The sequence below is a fragment of the Symsagittifera roscoffensis genome, chromosome 4, assembly GCF_963678635.1.
Source record: "Symsagittifera roscoffensis chromosome 4, txSymRosc1.1, whole genome shotgun sequence".
NCBI classification, from domain to species: Eukaryota; Metazoa; Xenacoelomorpha; order Acoela; family Convolutidae; genus Symsagittifera; species Symsagittifera roscoffensis.
In genome coordinates this window covers 63230173-63253498 of record NC_087065.1, presented here as the reverse complement: position 1 = coordinate 63253498, position 23326 = coordinate 63230173, and the positions used below count along the sequence as shown (strand labels likewise).

Sequence of the window (23326 nt, the reverse complement as noted above, 5' to 3'; positions counted from 1 at the left end):
GGCGTTGATTTTTCTTTCCCCTCCGCCCAACCCTCTAAGGTTGAACCCTTTGTTGTACCCTAGATATACGCGTTATCATATTTACCCGATTTTCAACTTTTTTCGGAAAATTGGAAAATTTTTTGTGCCGCCGGAGACTCGATCCTTTGATCTCTAGAGTTTGAGACTAACGCTTTAACCACTATACCATGAGTCCTTTGATTTTCATCTGAATTAATGTTCCAAATTTCGCTCTTTGATCTTTAATTGCCCCTGTTTGAGTTTTCAAAGCGTAGATCAATTCTGTCGGCGCCAAAAGATCAAGGTCATGAAATTCAACTGGTTTTGGACTGTTTTGTAAGGGACCGTTTTTTAGAACCTTTTTTTGATGTTTCGGACTCTTTTGTATGGGACTGTTTTGCATGGGACTGTTTTGTATATGCACCAGTCTAGCCTTGTTCGTTTTAATCATTCTTATGGTGTCTTTTTTTTAAATATCAATTGGGTTTAACTTTGCGTAACACCTACTACGTTCTAATTGCTATCATCATTTTGTCCAAAAAAATCCCATCGTTTTTTCAAGGCATGGAAACTTTTATTAGAAGTGTTTCAGTGAGGATTGATTCCTGAGTGTAAGGGATTTAGTATGATGATGTTTGTTTCAGGCACATGGTTTTATTTTTAAAAAAAACTACCTTAATCTGAAAAGCTTCCTCACGTCGGTGGTCAGAACAAAAACAGAAACAGCCAATCGAATAACTTGAAACTCTCAATTGTTTTTTTTTCTCTCAAAATACAGTAGATTGGTGCTGCTCGAATAGGAAAAAAATCTTGAAAATACCGACTAAAACGATGACAAATCAGATTGCTGGTAAAACTTGCAGGTTTGCAGTTGCAAATCCATTTTTCATTTGTTACACTTTTTGCTCTTTAAGTTGCACATTCACTTAAAACTGAAAGAAGAAAAAACAGATGATTTACTCCAAAGCCAAAAGCTTCAAAGCATTCATAAGTTTTCAAAAAAGTCAAAAATCCAAAATAGTTTTGCGATCGATTTTGCGATCGATTACCGAAACTTCTATGAGGAAAATTATAAACGGTTATAAATACTCAGCTTTTTATCCGAAAAGCGAAACAATGAAAAAGGGTTAGAGAAATTGATGCACTTGTGATTTATGGATTTGCTACTCACCTTGAGGCTAAAACGGTAAAGGATAATTCTGGGCAGGCGATCTGGGCAGTGGTCTCGGCAGGTGGCAAGTTGGTTTTGAGACGCAAGTTGAGAGGATGAAAAGAAATGGATGGTGGCTATAATAAGTGAAAGAGAGAGAAAGAGAGAGAGAGAGAGAGAGAGAGAGAGAGAGAGAGAGGAGCGCAGTTGCGGCGGTTTGAATGAAGAGAAGATCTAGAAAAGAACTAAGACGAAGCAGAAGAAGATAGGGAGGCCTCCTCAAAAGGGGACTTTGGCGTGGTCGAGCGAGCAGAGGTAGGTAGGACGATGGAGCACGATGCTAGAGGAGAGAGATGGATGGAATATGTGTGAACAAACGAGGCAGGAGGCCCGAACCCCAGTTGGAAAAAGAAGGAAATGGAGGAAATTAGGCAGAAGTAAAGGCCGCCGCTAGCTATTTTATATTCCCCACAACAGCAAGCCCCTCATTTTGGACTGGTGTTTGAAGAGCAAAATAGATGGGCAACAATGGTAAGAAAGCATAAAATGGTATGAAAAGAAAAGTAAACGAGAGGCGAAGAAAGAATACCACGGGAGTAGAAAACCAAAAGAACACAGTTTGCAAACATTATGCCTTCGATCGAGCATTGAGGTTAAAAGGAACGCGGCTGAAAAGAAGTGTATATCTTCATTGCTTTCCCTGCAGACTAAGTTAGCTGGATGCTAATTTGCGATGATCTCTTTTAGACTCTCTTTTGGACTCCAAAGAAGGAGTTAATAAAGCGAGGCAAATCAAATGAACTGATGACAGGTAAAAACAGAGTGCTTGGAACAGGATTGCAACCCAAATACAGTAAGGCTGTTCCTGACTACAAAAAGAAATATTTTCTAAAAGTATTTTTTCCAGTCATATTAAAAGCGGAGAAGATAGGCTGAACTGAATTGATTCAAGTGTGCGAGACAATCAATAATATTGAATGGCCCGGTGCAAAAACAGAATCTGGCATCAATGCCAGAATGAAATATCACCATTGCAGGGGAATGCAAACTTTTTTCTCTGGGGATTTATTCTGCTTATGACCAGTAAAAAGCTAGCTATTAGTTACAAAATATTTCCTGGCAATTTGAGCTATTAGCTCCAAAAGAGAAGTAAAATTAATTTACTTGCAATTCTCCCAGTCAGGTTTTCCAGATTTAGTTTTGTTTTACATTGGAGTGCTTTAGAGCAGTACTCTATGGCATCAAACAGTTCTTATCAGATTTAACTTTTCTCTTTGATGACTCGAAATGGTCGCATAAAAGTACTTTAGAGCAGGGACCCTTTGGGTCGGCAGAGGGTGGAATCCCTGAGAAAGGTAGAAGAGCGTCCGCCCCCCCCCCCCCTCCCTCCCCGTAAATCCGCCCCTGTTTGAGATATTTGTGCTAGTAGTTGCTCATTGTTCTTATGAGTAGCAACAAGACTACTCAAATCAAATTAAAGCCCTGAATGTTTCGAGTGTCCCTTCATTGATATTGAATCGTTTTTAGCGACAAAAATTTGCAAATATATAATTTTTTCGACAATAGCGAACGTAAAGTCTAATGTTCTGAGAAGTAGAAAAACTAAAAAGACTAGATTGGTTCCCTTTTATTTTCTCAATTGAAATTGGAACAATTTATACAGTGCGAAATAGAGTGACATGCGAAAATAAGTCGTGTTAATTTTTCAGCATCATAAATATAATCTTCACAGCGCGCTTAAATTAGCCTAACCTTCAGTACTTTACTTAAATAAAAACATTTTCAGATAAAAATTTTTCTTACTTTGAACTCAGGGAGTGAATAATTTTAATGCAATAGACATGTTTTGGTAAAGTTTAGTATTTGTTCGCCAATTTTTGAGTAAAAAGCATTGTAGAATACTAGATCGCCCATGAATTGTTCACAAAACTTCTTTAAAATTCTTTCCTCGACGCATAGATTTATAGTTTCAAAGTGGAATCAAAAAATTTTAATCAGTTTTCATTTTGATAATACTTTTCATTTTGATTTAGTTCTTTAATGAACAACTGCGGCCCGAACTTTTTTTTATTTGGTTCAAGAAATCTGAACAATTTACCTTTTGAATATCAGTTTTCAAAAAAATTTTGAAAATCAGTTTTCTAGAGACTGCAATACGCAACTTTCAGGAAGTGAGTCTTTACTGCAAATCTCAGGAAAAAATAACAGATTACGTTTGCTTCTGGCTTTCAATCATTCAAATTTTCTGATTGTTTAATGAATACCTCAGAAGAGTATACACAATTTGCGAGCGCTTTCTTTATCCCTTTTTGGCATTTTTCAATCGCCAATAGAGATTTAAGAATGAACTTTGCTTGAAATAAATTTTTAATTTTAAAAACTTTTCAAATGCTTAGATCAATTTTCTTAAAACAGTCAAGGTAAGAAGAGAATCAATCAGCCTCAGTTTTGTCTCCTAAGTTGATAAAATAACTGCTGAAAGTTTCCTGCTATTGAAATTATTTAGGGTCTCCTATGTCCTTAAAAGTTGGCGATTTGTCAATTTTTCAGCTTCCTAAATTTTTGCAGGCTGATTGATAGCCGGTTGCTGTGCAAAAAGATGGCACAGTAAGTTTAAGCCACATAAAACTAGAAAAAAAAAATTTTGTTCAAATTGCGGTATTTTCTGTCTGCAAACAAAGATTAAAAAACCGAAAATTATGGTTTTGCTTTATTTATCAGCTTGATACTCGAAGTTTATTTTGAACAAAAACAAGCGTGCTCACTCGCTTTATTCGCACAAAATTAGACTGACTAATTTTATTATGATGTATTACTCGTAACATTCCGATGATTGTGTGTGGCTTCTAGTTTATGTGGTAATTTTGAAAAAGGGAGAAAAACGAAAACACACTAGAATAAAAGGTTCCTCTCCAATTTATGTGATCGGAACAAGAAGCTGCCATGAATTAATTCAAAACATGATGATCTTACGTAAAATTTTTTAATGATTAAATAACGTTGAGGCCAAACATGAAATTAATAAAAGTAATAGGCCTCTTGCATGCTTCTTTTTTAAGAATTTTTGCTCTCAACCTATTGATATTTAGTTTTAGATTGGTATAGCAAAATTTGTGAATCTGTTGTATTTTCATTGTTCTTTATTAGCCTATGAAGAGGATCCTATGTAAAGAGTGCTTATTTAGAGGAAAAAATTTGTTTTTCATTTCAATTTTGTACAATTTTTTTTTGAATATCACTTAGGATTTTTAAAAAAATTTTGCACTTAGTACTTGAAACTTTCTGGAAAACACGTACTAATATTTTTTGTTTGCGACAACGCATTAAAGTGATGCTCTATAAAAGTATTAAAATTATCAGGCCCAGAACCTAAACTTGGTATATCCTTCAACAGGCCAAAATTTATGGTTACTTGACAAATAAAGCTTTACTTTAAAATCCCAGTTGGTAAAATTTTATTACAAAAACGCCTGCTGACTAAATTGCGCATTAAAAAAAATCCCATATCGAACAACTAATTCCATTATAAAATCAAAAATAACGTCAAAGTATAGTAACAGGGGCAGTTAATCATTCAAAAAAAAAGATTGTCCTTAAACATCAAAGAAAGGCTAATATTTTAACCGTATAAACTAAACAGTGCGCTGTAATAGATGAATTAGTTTTGAACAAAAAATAAACAAACATTTCAGTCATTTGGCTGTTAAAGTTTAACTCAAAACTCAATCCATCTCAAAACTAGATTTCTAGATTGCCAATAACTTTGCCACAAAACTTTTCATTTTGCCATAAAATTGTTTGCTCTCAGCGTCTAATTGTAACAAATTGATTATTAGAGTCAGTTTTCATTTTGATTATACTTCTCGCTGAATCAATTCTATAAACGAACAACTGCGGACGGAAACGTTTTTTTTCTCATTTGGTTCAGGAAGTCTGAACAGTTTTCTGGACATCATTTTTGAAGAACTGCCGAATTCAAAACAAGACTTTTCGTGTGCTCTGCGTTTTATATTTTATAAAGTAATTTGAAACAACATAATTGATAAACTTTTGAAACAAAAACAGAAAAATATACAGCCTATAGCAAAGTGTTCAATAGACCAAAGAGCATGCCTCAATCCAATTTGGAACGATTACTAATACGGATTAATTTTAAGCTTACACTTTAATAGCACGAAAATATCGCGCGTTAGCTGTCCCAAATTAGCCGAATTGGCAATCTTTGAACCCATATAACTTTAAGAAAAATGAAATGAAAGAGAAGAAATGATATACTTTTTTAAGTTAGAGCTCAGGACAAAAACTTTTTTCGATTGATATGAAAAAATTCCGTCAAAAATTGTTAGTTAGAAAATCAAATACTTTCTGGAGAAAAAAACACCCCGAGCACACTTACTTCGTCATTTTCTTCAAAAGTTGGAACAATAAAACACATATGTTCAGTGTGTGCCCGTGTTTTATGCGTTGGCGTGAGTTTTTTTGAGCGTTTTGTTCATGTTTTCTCGTGCGTTTTATACAAAATAAGCAGCAGCTTATATTTCATCTCAAAAATTGCTCACATCTCGACGCTGCTTTTTGCTCTGATTTTCTTAAAAAAGTTAAGAGAATAATTGTGCTCGGGTGGTTTTTTCTTCAGACAAATTGAGTCTTCTCAACTAGCCAATTTTGACGGAATTTGTGTATATTATTCAAAAAATATCGTTGTCCTGAACCTAAATTTGAAAAGATATTTCACCAGTGTTCATTTTTTGTAAAATTATGGGGGTTTACAGATTGCCATTTTGGTCAGTTTGGGACTATTAATGTCCGATATATTTTGCGCTATTAACGCGAAAGTGGAGATTTAATCTGTCGTAGAAATCGTTTTAAATTACTTGAAAGAAGCTTATTTGCCAAAATTGATTTTTACTGGCATCGAATTTTCACTTTGTATTTTACAAAAAATCTCAAACTTTACAAAAATCGTTTGATTTTTTTACCTTTAACTTTTTCAAGTTTTTACTGCTTCATAGACATTAAAAGGCGGTCAGAACGTTCAGGGATTTGCCCTGATACGAGCAATTTTGTCTCAATTTGTGTCACATAATTTCTCGGTTTATTTTCAGCTGTTGTTTTTCTACTACATATTGTACAAGTAAAAAAAAACCATTCTAGTATTTATTCAACGAAACTCCTTCGGCGAACATTTTCAGTTTGAAGTTCTCAGTGTTGTTCAGATCAGCGGCTGTGGTAAATCACTAATGTATAAGCTTGTCTATCAAATACAGTGAAATTTTGATAAACAGCACAAAAAACAGCGTGAAAAAACCTCCAATTTAATGAAACGAATTATCAGAAACTCTCAAAGTTTTCCTGCTTTTCAAAAAGGATATTTCGAAAACTTAAGTTTCAGTGAAACAAAATATTCAATAAATTCTTGAATATTCGGATTGGATTGAATATTCAATAATTCAAGTATCAGTGAAAGAAGAAAAGATTCAAAGAATAAGTTTTTTTTAAATACTCTGAAGATGAATTAATACATCATTGAGGACTCTTTACCAATCAACGATTTTAGAAAAATTTGGTTAAACTTATTTTACTATGATTAGTGGGTTAGAACACCTAGTTTCCACATTCGTTTTGCTATGTTCCCAATTCAAGCAGGGGTGGATCCAGGATTTTTTTGAGGGTGGGGCGGATTTTCAAAAAAGTTTCGAAAATTTTGTCGACTTTTTTTAGGTCGACTAAATTAATTTTCTGAGCTCTTCCAAATAACTATAATGACCCCATTTTAACCAAATTTTGGAGATCTGAAAATAGTACAAAGGGGGCCTTTGGGTCGGCAGGGGGTCAGCCCTGAAAAAAGAAAGCGTCCCCCCTCCCCGCCCCCCTCCTCAATTCTGCTGGTGAATTCAAGAATGATCCGGGAACGTCGCTTTATCAGAGACGTTTGAAAAAAAAACATTTGGTCTAATGACGCTCTCTGAGGCTTGAAACTGGGTAATAATTTGTTCCAAAACCTTGCATTTGCTGGATTATAAGCCTGAACTTTTCATGACTGTTTTCTCCTACACTCTGACAAAGCTTTTCCTCTCCATTTGTGAGTTTGCACGAATGTATGCAAAGAAGAGGCTCGAAAGAGAACAGAAAGCACTAATAACTCGTCCTGAAAAAAAGCAATTTCCTCAATTTTTAGCTCTGCTGATCGTCTATGAAAGAGGTTGATTTAAGGAGTCCCCCTTTTTTAATGACAGGCGGCGCGTTCATTTGAGAGAAAGTACGTCGAAATTGAGATTTCATTCCGAATCTATTTTATAAGATCCCTTTGAACTCTTTTAAGAAATCCATTTTTGGCCAACCGACCCAAAAATTTTTCTAAAGGCGCCTTGGGCGCCAATATATACTAACTTAGAGGGAGAGCGCGCGCCAGAAAAACGCGATTTTTTTTTGTCAAATTTTTCCAAAAAACGCCCAAAAACGGCTTTTTTGACCTGTTTTTTCAAACATTTGCCTGGGACGCAGAAAATTTGGCCAAACCAGGGTCTTTTTAGTACTTTGGGAGAGCTCGGAAAATCAATATATTTATATCAATATCAATACTTTCACGTTTTAACACTTTTCAGACTTTTTCTTGTAAAAAAATTACCGATCCCTATAAAACAGTACTCACTACTTTCATTATTCTTAAACAGAGAGCATGCAAGAATTTACCGGGTTGTCATTATCGATTGCAAATAATAAATTGGTTCCGAATAAGACAAGTTTTAAATTTATTTCGGAGCAATTCAATAGGTTCAAGTTTTGCAGTAGAAGATGTGAAAAATAATTTAGAAAAGAGTATAAGCTTTTTAAAAAACTTACCAGAGAAAAGAGAACTGAAATTTTTGATATAAGAAAACATTTTTTCAAGGATGTTCTTATCAGACATTTTGAACAGCAGTCAATTTTTTGCCATGGTATACCACTTTTGCTTCCGATAGCAGTCTTGCGTGATCAATCAGTGTTACTTAATTAAGAGTTAAAGAATGACTAAATGCGTGATCATTCAATTTTACTTGATTGAGACTTGATTCGAAATTGATATGTAAACCGCATACGTTGAGTTTTGAGTTCAAATGCCAAACGACTGTTAAAGTCAATTCTTGTTTAAAACTGATTTACCTACAGCTGCGCACTTTCACATTTTAAACAGTAAAAAATTAAGCATTCCATTGAGGTTTACCGAAAATTTTTTTTCTTTGAGTGATGAATTGTCTTTTTTGTGATTCTTTAGCGGTTATTTTTGTTATTTTTTTTATTAAAAGATCTTTATTGCTCCGACTTGCGTTACGAAAGTAACGGAATATTTGTGCTCGGGGTGGGTTTTTTTTTCTTCAGACAAGTTTCGACTTTTTAACTAGCCATTTTTGACGGAATTTTTTTATATCATTCAAAGGTGTTGTTGTCATGAGCTCAAATTTGAAAAAATATTTCACCTGTGATCATTTTTCGTAAAGTTATAAGGGTTTCAAGATTGCCATTTTGGCCATTTTGACCAATTTGGGACAATTAACGCGCGATATAATTCGCGCTACTAACGCGTAAGCTGAGATTTAATCTGTCTTAGAAATTGTTCCAAATTGGTTGAAAGAAGCTTATTTGCCATAATTGATTGGCTACAATGAGCGAAATCTATTCTTTTGCTTTTTATATATCGTGTGTGGGGGATGATTTCATTTAAAAAAATCAAAATTTAGTGTATTTTTTTCATTTTATTTTATTACATTTAATTCTTAATGTTATTACTGCTCCATAAACCTTAAAAGGCAGTCGGAACATTGAGGGCTTCGCCCTGATACGAGTAGTCTTGTTTCTTTATTTCAGAGTAACCATGAAATTTGGTCTGTTAAAAGGGTAATAGAACGCTTAGGTTCTTGGCTTAATAACTTTAATGATCTTTTATAGAGCGTCATTCCAATGCGCTATTGCAGCCAAACAATTTTATTGCCTACTTATTAAAATGCAAATCTTTGAAATTTAAAAACATTTTTTGGAAAAATAAATAAAATTTTCCAAAAAATTTTTCTGAAGTTATCTTCTTGATTAAAAAAATGAAATGCGAAAGTCAAAAAATTAGCTTGTTGCAAATATACAGGAAAATCCTAGTGATATTTGAGAATTGATTGCTCAGAATTGAAATGAGGAATTAGTATTTTCCGCTACACAAGCTCTCGTTTTTGTGCCGATGCAAACAAGCGAAAAAAAATTAAACACAAATTCACAAATTTTACTAAACCAGTAATTGTCCATAGTCTGAGAGCAAAAAAAACGTCAAAAATAAGCACACAAAAAAGTTATGGTATTTTATATAATTTGTTTTTTCATTAGAAAAATTTCAGGTTTAAATTTCTACTTATGTTGAAACACTTTAACTTTTTTTTTGAAATTTTTACGAGAAAAAATGTTTTAATATCTACTAGCGCGGTAATTAAATTAATCTGATTGAGCCATCCATCATTCCATTTGAAAAAGAGATACTTCAATTGTTTCATAGTTTCCGTTGTCTTCAGACGCGATGTCTTTTAATACTTAATTTTTCTCGTCATTTAAAAAAACTATCGAAGTTCTAGGCTTTGGCTCAGATCCTTTTATCACACGGAACGAAAACGACGCAATTTGAAGAAAATATTTTTTTAATATTTTTTTTGTGATCCAAATGTCTGCGCAACCAGTTATCCTTGTTTCTAGTTTGTAAAACGACGCAAAAACGCCAATTTGAATCTTGAAAACTGCAGAAATTTTAATTCGCATACTTTTAAATATGGGTGAGTTCAAATATTTCTGCCTTCTTTTAAGATATGGCTTTTGTGCTCGATTTGAACCCAATTGATTTGTTACAAAGAGCGAAATCTATCCTTTTGTACTTTACATGGCGTATGGGGGGATGATTTTATATGGCGTGTGGGGGGTTGATTTTCACAAAAAAAAATCTCAAATTTTAGAAAAAAATTCTTTTTATTTTATTTCATAGTTTTTTATGTTATTACTGTTCGCTCCATAAACCTTAAAAGGCAGTCGGAACATTCAGGGCTTCGCCCTGATACGAGCAGTCTTGTTGGCTTTTGAAAACTGACAATTTGGGATCATGAATGCGCTCGGAAACCTCCAGTATTTTAACGCGCTAGCGCGGTAGGTAAATTAATCTGATTGAGCCATCCATCATTCCATTTGAAAAAGAGATACTTCAATTGTTTCATAGTTTCCGTTGTCTTCAGACGCGATGTCTTTTAATACTTAATTTTTCTCGTCAGAGAAGCTTTCGAATAAGAATTGGAGAAAAACACCCCGAGCTCAAATATTCCGTCGCATTTTCGGAATTTGTTGAAAAAATTAAAATATCCGAGACAAAATAACAGGCGATCGGAGCATTCAGGGCGTAGCCCTAACAAGAGCAGTTTTGTTACGTATGAGAAATTCTCCGTCAGTTTGAATTTCTAAATAAAGAACTTAGAAGGCGCACATTAACCTTTTTTAATCCGACGACTTACAAAGAAAAATACAAACTAAGAACAAGAAGTTTTTTCGATGACATTAAAATGGTTTTTGGAGGATTCGTATACAACCAAGGATCGAAACTTAAAAGTTAAAAGTTGTTACCTGCAACATTTTTCGTAAAGATATCTCTTACGATATAATGCAACTTATTGCCAATTTTACTTGAATAACGCGTAGCAAGTCTATTTAACAAACGCGCTTAAAACCATCCAACATCAGGCAAGCTACTTACTATCTAGATCCTGGTTATAAAAAATCTTACTGAAAACTCTGAAATCAAATGCCGGTCTCTTAATTTCTCAAGGATCAGCCCAAATGCGAGCTAGTTTTTACTTATTTTGATAGACTTTTGCGATAAGCAAATGAAAAAAGAAACATCAATTGAGAATCAAACTTACCGAATTTTTGTCGTTGATAACGAAAATAGCACGAATCCGTAAATGGATTGTAAGTTTTCTTCCCTCGACAATATTTTAACCGCTGATTGGAACAAAGCATAACTAAACAAAGTTTTTCATTTTTTGTAATGAAAACACACCAAAGCGGATAAACTTAATATCAATCGAACTTAATTTTCGAAATTTTCTATTTATCAGATAAAAAAATGTGAATAGTTTGTTTCAACATTATTTGGCGTAAATATAAAAGAGAACAGAAATTTTTTAATCTAGTAAATTCTGTTTAATTTCCTCTGCCTGATAATACTGCCGTGAATCTTCAATATTAGAGCTTTTTCAATTTTTGATTATTTTCCCGATTTTCCGCCTTTATCCCCAAATGGTCGCTGCGTTTCGGTCTATTTGGCATTTACTACAAACATAATACAATCACGGGAATCTCCTCTAACGATTTTTTAAACAGAAAAAATTAAAAAGCAGCGATATTGCGATATATTCAGAAAATTACGCACCAATTCAATGAACATTTTAAATGCAGTTAGTTGTCTTTTCCACGTTTGTCTAATAAAGACACAATATGGAAGCAAGGATTTTTTGCAGATGAAAAAAGAATTGGGTTAACGGTGGCTTAAATCGTTGCAGCATCAGCAAAATGTCTTATAGCCACTCGCAAACCTTTCTTTTTTCATTTTCCCCATTTTATTCTTTTCACTATTTTGCTTTGATTGGATTAAAAATAGAGAGCAATAAAAATGAACGAAGGTACTGTTCTTTGTGTATCTGCAAACATTCCAGCCTGTAGATTTGAGGCGGAATGTAGAATGATTCTTTTTTGTAAATGGTGGCATATACTTATACGACAACCTCAAAATTATCAGCAGCACTACATTACACTCCTTACCAAGCCGCGTTTCCCTGTTTTATTTCTTCCTATACAGATATATACCGATTATAGCACAAGCACAAAACTTACTCCCATATTTATTGTTCCGACTTTTTTCTCTCTTTCTTTTCCCTTTCCTAACAATAGGATGTTACTTGATGGTAAGATGAGACGCTAGATGATGTTGCTGGCTGCCGCATTTGTACTTTCAGTATTGCCTTCCAACGAGCAAATATAGATCTACGTAAGCCTCCCTCATCGCTTTGTTTTTTTTTGCTTTCTCTCTCTCTTTGTAACTGCATCCACCGCCAATACCATGCCTCATTTACCATCTTTTATTTTTATACATCATGTTTCATCAGTGATTTGCCTTTCTGTATATTCTGTTTTTTTTTCATTTTTACCAGCCATGCGCTGCAGTGCTTTTATTTTTTGGCCTATCGCTGATCTTTTTTAATACCTCTTCATTGCAAAAAGAAATATTAAATATAGATGGCTGTAAATATTGTGCTACTGAGAGATATTGAGGGCATGGTGACGTCTTACTTTCAGGGCTGTTTTTCTTTCTTTTTTTAGATCTGCAATCGTTCTTCCTCGGGACATCAACTACTATCTACAGTTGCAACGCGTCATACTGTGCCAACCCCCAAGCCCCCCCCCCCTCCCCAATTCCCTTTCATTCCCCTCCCTTCTTCCTATCAACTTTTAATCAACCCATGTCCGGTGCAGACTATGCATGCATCATAAATTATGCAGGGCGTGGCATAAGACACCTCAAAATATCAATTTATCTGGAACTACCCCATTTTTCTTCTCTTGATTTGATTCGAAAGCTATCAAAATAGTTTGTATTCTGCTCACCTCGTAGATTGGGCAAACAAACAAAAATTAACACTTCTCGCTCGACTAAGTTTTACACTCAATTTATTATGGAGAAATGAACAAAAAATGATTTCAGCAACTCATGTTCACATGGAACCTCAAGCTGTTTGTTCGTGAAAATTCAAATAGTTTGTTTCTTGAAAAAAAACAACAGCGTTAGCATCAAACTGATTCCGTCTACGCGGATTTTCCAGACAATTAAAATCCTTTGCTTAATGTATTATACTCAAAGCAGAAAAGAACGTTATCTTCATCGAAGCCGTCTTCTTGATATTTTTATACGGTATTCGAATACCTCAGGTGTCTGATTGGTTCGGTTCATTCATGTAGGAATGTACGAAAAAAAAACTAATTTGTACAAGAAAATTGAACTAATCTATTCACATCCGGTGAATTGTTCAAGTTATTTCACTTCATTTAATGATTTTAATTGAAACCAAAAAAGGGAATACTTAGAATCCGCTCCTTGAAACAGATAGAATGCGGTATTGACCAAGACATCGACTATAGCATAACCCATCGCCCTATTAACACCTCCCCCCCCCCCCCCCCCATATACACGAGCACACGCACATTGCAACAAAACAAATCTCAAACTACACAAGTGATTGAATCCTTCAGGAAAAGCTTTGCTGAGATTCGAATTAGGACGCAGCAGGTTATGAAGTCAAGTGGAAATCAATCAGAACAGAAATAAAAGATAACGGCTAAAAAATAATATGTCCATTTAAGCTCAAAGCCGCGATCGCCATACCACATTAGTGTGTAACTGAAAGGTAACAGGAAACAATTTGTTTAGGAAACAGTTCAAGAGTAGTTTTTCCGACATTTGAACTAAGTAAAGAAAATTAGTTTCTTCAAGTCATACAAACATATTTTAATTAGGTCTATAGAGAAAGTGATGGCGCTGAAACTATATGGTCACTTGTATTATAATTTGTGACAAAAAAGCCAACAAGAAGAGCCGTTTTTGTGCAAATAATACAGTAAGTTCCGACCACATCAAAAACCCCAATCTTTTTTCCAATCTGGTGCTTTTTTGTACCTGGTGCAATGTGAGAAGAGTTAAAGCTTGGAAAAATAGTACAAGACTATATTAGAACAATAGTGCAAGTACAAAAAATGAACAAGACTGCTCGTATATCAGGGCGAAGCCCTGAATGTTCTGACTGTCCCTTAATTCATTTCGAATAGTTTTTGGGAAAAGAAAATTTTAAAAGCTATACATTTTGGACAATATCAAAGTGGAAAATTTTGAGTCGTACGAAATTAATACGACCAATTAATGACAATTCAATTCAACATTTTTGTTGTGCGGGATAATTCGCCACGCATGAATAATTCGCGTTAAGAATAAACTCAGCAATAAGAATAAACTCTTCAAAGCGCGCATAATTTAGCCCAGAATATGGCAAATTTGTCATTTTTCAAAACCCCAGAAATTGACAAAAAATAATCGGAGGTGAATTATCTTTTTACATTTGAACTTAGGAAGTCAATATCTTCAATGGGGTTTAAATTATTTTTATTGTTAGTTATTAATTCGATCGGTGAAAATTGACTAAAAAAAAACCACACCGAGCATAAATATTCCGTTTTCTTTGAAAATCGGAACAATAAGAAACAAAATTGAAGATTTTTTAATAGAATTTATCAAAACAATATATTACCAAGGAAGTGTTAATCAACGCTTTAAAAAATTGTTTTGATGGGGAAAACATTTTTTTACAGAATAAATAACTTTTTCTACTAATACCTACTTGCTCAACATTAAACTAAACAGAGCCAATCGAAGATTAGAAAAGAGTAAAGAACGCAAATAAACATAATAAAACACTGTCTTTTTTTAAAAATCTCACGTTATGAATTTCAAAGAAAAAAAGAGATGCCCTTTAAGCTCTTTGTTTTTCTAGAACAATTTATGATTGGTGCTTTTTTGATGACATGAACCCAACTAAAGAAAACTGGACCATTAGATAAAGTTTAATTTTGCGGGAAATCTAAAAATGAAATTCCACTTTCAAAACTAAAAATTCTTCACATATTTTGCGCTATTGCCACGTTCGTATTTGGAAAGTACTCTTTACGTCACTTTCAGCTGATGACTTTCAATTGAAGTAAAAAAATGCATATATATCTAAGCATATAAATGCATCATATGTATGAATGAATGAATATCTTTAGTTATTAGAAACTTTTAAGACTTTTCCTGAAAAAAAAACAAAGAAAAATCAGCAAAACCTATATGAGAGTTTTCACTACGTTCGTTACTCTTAAAAAGCACTTAGAAAAACTGAAAAAAAACAACAACCTCTTGAGTCAAATTAAAAATCTGTATAACCGAAATGAAAACTTAGGTTTTTTCTGAAAAAAAATTTATTTTCTGCTTCTGATGCCCACTTAGAGATTCGGCCCATTGATTCTTCTTTGGCGCTGTTTTACTAAATTCTGCGTTCTGAATTTCCTTTTGTACTATTTAAACACTGGTGATTCCAACACTTAGGTCACAGTTTAAACACTTTAGTCAATCAAGCCGAAAATTTTTCTAACGGCGTTAGTTTGATGACGATTGCGTGCCGAAAATCAAAATTTTTCGGTCAAAACGTTTAGAACTTCCCAAAATCCGAATATTTTGAAAAAAGAACAGTCCAAAAATGGCGTTTTTAGGCATTTTCGGACAAAAGGACTGTTTTTGACGCAAGATTCCCCTGAAACTTAGTGAACAATGGAGCCGATGATAAAAACTGGCGCCAATTTTAGTGCCAGTCAGCCAAAAATGGATATTTCAAAATAGTACGAAGGGTCGAAATAGTTGAATCACTGAGGGGGGAGAGGGGTCCCTCCCCCCTAAACTTGCTTCTGCCTGAGGCAAAAAAAAATTTATCAAAAGAAGGTAATTAATATGTTCTGTGAGCACTCGGAAAATCAATTAAGCCGACCTAAAGAAAATGGAAAAAATGTTCACAAAATTTTTGTACATTTTTTGAAAAAACCTCCAATCGGCAACATCCTACCCGCACCGAAGTTTCATGGAAGATAATCTATTAAATTGGAAATTCATTGTCATTCCCCATAAAATTACACAATGATCGGTTAAGATTGAATAAAAATGAATCATAATGATAATATTTTTCAAAGCAAAAAAATCCGAATATAATCAATTATAATCGATTAAACTTGTTTTTGTAGCAAGTTATTTCATTTTTAATCAATTATAATTGAAAATTTTGTCGATTAACTTTACAGAAAAATTGTTACCAATGTCAGTAGTTTACTTCGGAATAAAAACTTTTTCACTTTTATTTATTCCTATCAAGTTTTTTTTCCACATTTTTTTTTCAAATTTTCGATTTTTTTTTTAAAAGTTGCGCGACCTCAGAAAAACACTAGTTGAGAAAAAACATAGTTATTAAAAATTTTTAGTTTATTTAGTCTATCGATCGATGGCATATTTGTATGAGACATTCGTAAATTTATCAGATTTAATCTCTCCAGGTTCCAATCACCTGTTTACCCGCAATCGGAGGGTTACCCTTATTCTCGGAAATACTTATTTGAATTAGTTGGTCGGGGCGGGCAGATATTATGGTAATGGTTGCCGTAAACAAAAGAGACTATTCAAATCACTAGATTTGAATTCTACTTTACTGGGGAATTGAATTATGCATCCTACAAATTATTCAAAAATTCTTCTTTGTTTGTTAAAACCATTTACCATTTTTCTGTCCATCCCAATCAAGATAATTTCAGCTGCATAACAAATCGTTAAGCGGAAGTTTCAGAAGCTAATGAGATATAGAAAGCTTGTGAAATCAAAAACTCCGCTAGATTCCGGAGATTTGAAATATATATTTTTTTAAAATTGTTTTTATTGTGAAAATGTCAGTATGCTGAAATCTTGGACAAGTTTGACAAAATGTTTCAAAGACAATTTGAGTGATTCAAGCTGTTTCGCGGAAAAAACTCCAATTTCAATTGAAACAAGACTGCTCGTATCAGGGCGAAGCTCTGAATGTTCCAACTGCCTCCTAAGGTCTATGGGGCAGTAAAAACATGAAAAGTTTAAATGTTATAAAAAAGAATTAAAATTTTTTTCTTCTAAATTTGAGATTTTTTTTGTAAAAATCATTCCCTTACGCCATATTAAGTATAAAGTGATAGATTTCGCTCTTAGTAACAAATCGATAATGGCAAATAACCTTCTTTCAACCAATTTGGAACGATTTCTAAGACGGATTAAATCTCCGCTTACACATTATTAGCGCAAAATGTATCGCGCTTTAGTTGTCGCAAATTGACCAAAATGACAATCTATAAACGCCCATAGCTTTACAAAAAAAAACAGGTGAAATAGCTTTTCAATTTTAAGCTCAAGACAACAATACGTTTTGAATGATATCAAAAGTTCCGTCAAAAATGGCTAGTTAAAAAGTCGAAATTTGTCTGAAGAAAAAAAACCACCCCGAGCACAAATATTCCGTTACTTTTGCCTGCTTAAAACTCTTCCTTATTGCCTGCTTAAAACTAACAACTACTGCAAACATCAAAAAAATTCTCTTTCTCAGGAAAACTCATGAAAATTTTTAAAAAAACGTGCATCGTAGCACAGAGGTCGTCTGGTAAAACCTGCCTGACATCATATTTAGAACCTGCCTGCAGTAGCACCAATTGCAGATAATGTTAGGATTCTGAGCAAGGCGATATTTAATCGCCACGCGTTTCCGCGAAAACTTCCGCATTTTTTCCCTGTTGTCAAATTGTCTTTAGTCGCATTTAAATATCTAAATTTACCATGGTTTTAATCGCAAAAACCGATAAGGCTCGTTCAGAATTTTTTTAATGAAAAAATGTGGAAAAAATCTGACCTTCTGCATCTGTTCAATTTCGTCTCGCTGTTTTTGAATCTGTCTTTGAGCCATTCTGTTTTCGTCTGCTAACTGAGTAATCTGTTTGTTGGCCTCACTCAAACTTTCATTTTCAGCTTCCAAGTTTTCACACTGAATATAAAAATAAAAACGTAATCTCATCAATTTGAACGTTATTGCGAATGTCCGATTATCGTAAAGTTCAAAATACTACTTTGGCGGCCAGGATCTCTTTTTCATGCCGCAAGTTCGTCTCTTTTTGAAGCAGCCGATTTATGTCCTCTGCCATTTTCTGACTTCGAGAGGAAACCTAAAGAACTTATTTACATAGATAAGGTAATCAAAATAAAAATTGACAATTTTTTCATTTTTTCCAACTCTTTCTTCCGAGCGCAATGTAAATACAAAAAGTCTAAGCTAAACCTATATTTACTTCCAATATTAGCTCTTATATTTGCCCGACCCGTTTCTGTTCACATGTCTCTAGATTCTCTGCAACCCTTGTTAATGCAAACACGATGCATTTTTTCAACCATACGAAACGACTGCAGGTAGCTAAATAACTTCTGTAAACATGCAAACAACTTATGTCCACAGGTAGCCCGATACAGACTCCTTCTAAATGTAGCAAGCAAGTATTTTTTTTAAAAAATTTGTTGCTGTTTTTGCGATTTCTAGCATAACTATGCTCGATTAGTTCGATTGAGCAATTGTGTCCTTCAAAGCATCAAAAAACTTAATTTTTAATGCCCTCAGTCCGCAGCTACAAAATGTAGTTTTTTTGGAAGCATCTATTGACGAAAGTATAAATTTCTTTTCGCGTTACCCGGAGGTTAGAGAATACATGCTGTTTGATAAAAATTTACAAGTCAAAAATGTAGTTATAAAAAATTACACATAAGATAAATATACGAAATATACATAGCTATATGATACAAAATCCCCCAATAATTTTGTGCAATGGGGCCATGTTCATGTATAAAATAATGAACAACGTTTTTTTTTCTTTTTAACCATTCTAGGTTTTATAGTGAACCATCCCATTTGTAGAACATTCTTACAATCGAAAACTTTGATGAATAGTTTCCAAATAGTTGTCCACTACTCACTCGTTTCGATCCATTCTTTAATGATATTTCGAGTTTTTCTTTTGTCTTTCTGTTTTTTCTGGTAAATGTATAAGTGCATGCCCGTTTAAAAGTGGAATTTCACTTTAATACCATAATTTAACATAATAAAACTATAATAAAACTTGATGACATATGACAAACGTCCCAATGGTAGATCCATTATTTTTTGAGATTATTTGTGTTTTTAAGGTTTGCATTGAAATATTCCTTTGTGTTCTTTGTTCTGATAGTATTAATAATATATAAGTACATGCCGGTATAATTGATAAATTCCAACTTTTTATGATAAATTTTTTTTTCAGAGAACACTTCAATGTCTCAGAAAACAAAATTTTGTTATGAATAATTCTGCAGGAACTATGTAGTTTTTCAATAGTAAAATACATTATCTTTCAAATTTTTCTGTTGAAACCAAATTTCAAATTTAATAGAATACGTTAATTGTCAATGTTTTTTCTCTTGAAATAAAAAATTCTTATATAACTAAGATGCGACAATATTGTCGATTTTAATTAAACAAACGAGCCGTTAACGCCAACTTATGCCGTGAGATGTATATTGACTTAAATCTATAAGCAATTTTGATGAGAAAATTAATATTTTGCTTGAAAAACTCATTTTTTCCAAAGATAATTTCACGATACCGCCAATCAACAGAAGTATTGCCAGAGCTACTCTATTAGACACTGTTCTACTTGTTTCTTGAAAGTTAATCTCGACTTTAGCTGGCTTTTAGATCTGGTACGTTTTTTGTATCATGGTCGAAAGTCGTCCTCATGTTTTAATAAGACAGAAATAGTCGTGTCATTAGTTGCTGATAAACAGAAGAAGGCAGCAACGCATTTTAATTGAAGCGATGACTTTTTAAGATAATTTTTTGGATGAAATTGAACTAGTTTGTTGTAACTTATATTTGGTACCTCCCTAGTGTACTTGGAATGCATTTCATGTTTGATTCTTGCACAGGAAGGCAAATCTTACAAAACATTTTGCAAGATTTGCATTTTCTTTTCGGAATTCAAAACAACGAAAATTTGCATTGATAGATCAATTATTTTTTCGAGATTAAATTTGTTCTTAAGGTTAGTATTGAATTATGCCTTTATATTCTGTGTTGTAATTGTTTAAATGCATGCCGGTGTAATTGTTATATTCAACTGAATGAAATAAGCTTATTTAGAAGCAGCATTTATGTTTAACCAAGTGAATTTTTTGAAAAAATGTAAGCAGGACTATAAAAAAATTCGAGACATCAGTGAAACTTCTTCAGGGTTAGAGAAGTGTAAATAGTGCAAAAATCTTACATAATTTTTCTACTACTTCCACTACCTAACCCTGTAGAAGTTTCACTGCTGGCTCTGTTCTACTTATGATTCACCTTAATTTATTCTTAACAAACAAAAAATTAAAAAAAAAACACTTGCTTCTAGAACCATGCAGCTATCAATTGAATCTATTTTACTAAGTCAAAAATCAACAATTACACATGCAATTATGCAGTTGCACCATGTAACATAAAAACATATATCAATGAATCGAAAAATGCAAATTCTTTTGTGTATGTTTTTAAGGTAAAATTTTGTTTAGATTTAAAGTTTCTCAGTTTCACGTTTAAATTCGTCCATTTTTTTTTACTTTTTAATACAGATTTTTTTTCCAATTCTTAAGAACCTTTTTTGTATTATTTGTTTTGTGCGTTCGTTGATTATCACAGGTACTTTTGTTATAAATATAATATTTATTTAGTTTGTCACAGTTTTCATTCTTCAATTAAATTGTCTGTTCAGTCTGTTAACTTGATGCATGGGTGAATTTGGAAAAAAAACTAGGCTGAAAAAAATAAGACAAATCTAAAGAATTCAAAAAAAGATAAATCTTGCTTCTAATGGAACCATATGTCGCACACAGTAACTTGCTTAAGCAATTTTTAATTCAGCTGAAAATTTAAGCTGAGAAAATAAGATACACCATGGTTTTTGCGGAAAATTTTATTTTTTAAAATATTTTCTTCCCCAAAAAGTAAGTTCTAGTTTATCAACCTTGAGGACAACTTCAATTTCATTAAACGATTTATGTTTTTTCTCCAGTGTTTTTAGCACCGATGTTTTGTAAGTTCGCTATTGAAAAACTTGTACATGGGATTCTTGTAAAATCAGTTAGTTGCACTAAATCCATATTTATGCTAAATTTGTTTTTAAGGTTTTTTATTTAGAAAGAAAAGAAATGGTTCCAATACAGTACGCCTTGATTGAGTATTTTCCCAGCAAAATAATGATTTTTTTACACACTGCTTACAGTATTCTAAAAATCTTATTTAGGAGATTGATGTTTTTTGGTAAAACTATACATTTCCACTTTTTCCAAAATTTCTCATGAAAAATGTTATCTAGAAAAAGCGCATTTGTTGTTTTTTATTGATCTGAGTTTTCAAAGTTTTTTGATTAATCAAAGACAACCATCTATCGCAGATTTATTTTTCTGGAAAGAGAATTGGTACACGGTTAATAACAAGATGTTTTTGAGATATTTTACAATTTGTTTCAAAAGCTGTGAGATTTTGCTCAGTATCTGCTCGACGCAAGCAGAATTTTCAAAAAAGAACCCCAACATAACAAAAACAGCAAAAATAATTAAAAACAAGTTTTGTAGGAGAATCTTGCTTGCTTCTGCAAAATGGACTGCGAACTTTGCAAGAACCATGCAAGATCATTGCAAATCTTGCAAGAAAATTGCAAAAAAGCATAGAGTACTTTCTCGCGAGATATCGCGAAAGATTTGCACTCCGAGAAAACTGAGGCTCTCTCTTCGGTGCTTTCTTTTCCCCCAAATTTAATAACTTGATATAATTTTTCGCTTTTCCTAAATTTTGGAAGAACCATTTTTTGGTAAAACATAAAATACTTTTTACCAAATTCTAAGAGGTAGTTTAATTTGTTGCGACACCATAGAAGTTCTGCAGTTTTTTCAGTGTTTCATGTTTCGTTCTGCATACCACAAGATTGTCGAGTGATATTTTTATTCAATTACCAGAACTATGTTTTTAATTTAGAATCAGATTGAGACCTCTAATTGCATAAGCTTTGGTTAATCATTGGTTGAGACCAGGGGTGGATCTAGAATTTTCTCGAGAGGGAGAACTTATTAAAAAAAATGGGTCGACCAAATTGATTTTTCCCAAATCTCTCAAAACACAGGAGAACTCTTTTTCCGAAAATCATCTGCGCTACAGGCATATTGAAAAAAAAGGCTAGAAGTGCAATTTTTGAGCACTTTTTGAATGGTCTTTTCGCGTCAAAGTTACGCGCTTTTCCCCTCAAAGTTACTATACATAGAGCCAAAAATGTGGTAAAAAATACCCAAGGAGGTAACCTTAGAGTGTCCAGGGGGTCGACTCCCTGAGAGGGTCGAAAAAAAACAGATCCACCCCTGCTTGAAACATTCATTTGTCGACTTGTCTTACATCTAGAAAATATTTGTGACGACTCGTCTATTTCCGATGCCTTTGTCACAGTATTTTTAATTATTTTTGAATGTTTCTTTCAAGGTCAGAGTTTTTTAAAGATTTAAGACAGGGGTGGATTTAGGATGCTGTCGGATGGGGCAATTTAAAAAAAATCGAAACAACTTGACGACTTTTTAAAAAGACGACCAAATTGTTTTTTGAGAACTCTTCAAAATTACTATAAACACTTTATTAAAAACGTAACAAACACTATACCCCCCATAGACCGCCACTGATTAAAAAAAAAGTTTTCTTACGTCTTCATATTGCTGTGATTCCTGGCTGAGACGAATATTTTCTTCTGTGAGTTTTGAGTTTTGGCAAATCATATCTTGCAAGTTTTGCTCCTGCAAACACATGAAGGCGTTTTTGAAATTCATATTATAAAAAAAAAACAAATTGGATCAACTGGCACTCACTGGAAAATCTTTTATTCCTTATCATAAAAATTTTATACTTTTATACTTTTCCAAAATGTTTTCAAGTTATTTTTTGCATGTGTTTTTTAATGTTAGACTCACCAAGGAATTGCATTGGTCTTCTTTTGCTCTGGAGTCTTTCTTCAAATTTTCAGTCTCCAGCTGAAATTCGTTTAGGACAATTTCCTAAAAAAGTCCATTTTATTCAATCACGCATAAATTTTTTTTAAATCCTTTAAATCACACTTACTTAATCAGCGTATAACGTTATTACAAATGACATTTGTATTAAATGAAATTAAAAAAGGTTTTCGGGGAGATCGAACCGCTGGTCATCCGAAAACCACTATGTGATACTATTTTAAGACATCCATTTTTCGACCAACCCTAAAATATTTCTTAAGGCGCCTTTTTGAATGTAACAGTAAAACCTACCAGAAAAAAATGTGAAACGTCAACTTTTGGCCTGTTTTTTGCTTCAAAATTTTGAATTCACCTGTGGCGCAGAAGCTTTGACAAAAGAGGTCCTAAATATGGTCAACCTAAAAAAGTTGTATAAATTTTTGAAAACTTTTTAAAAT

General features: G+C 33.2%; 2 protein-coding genes across 3 annotated transcripts in view; both read right to left on the bottom strand.

Annotated features, from left to right (window-relative positions):
- The window catches only part of LOC134844272 (meiosis-specific nuclear structural protein 1-like), a 310596-nt gene that overhangs the window by 154102 nt on the left and 133168 nt on the right, over positions 1–23326 (bottom strand). The gene's annotated exons all lie outside the window — the stretch shown is intronic.
- The window catches only part of LOC134844987 (peripheral-type benzodiazepine receptor-associated protein 1-like), a gene marked incomplete in the record, with an annotated part of 60018 nt that overhangs the window by 27973 nt on the left and 8719 nt on the right, over positions 1–23326 (bottom strand). The window contains 4 exon segments of the mRNA XM_063861815.1: positions 17695–17826; positions 17909–18004; positions 22584–22673; positions 22848–22931. Coding sequence (XP_063717885.1) covers positions 17695–17826; positions 17909–18004; positions 22584–22673; positions 22848–22931 — 402 coding nt within the window.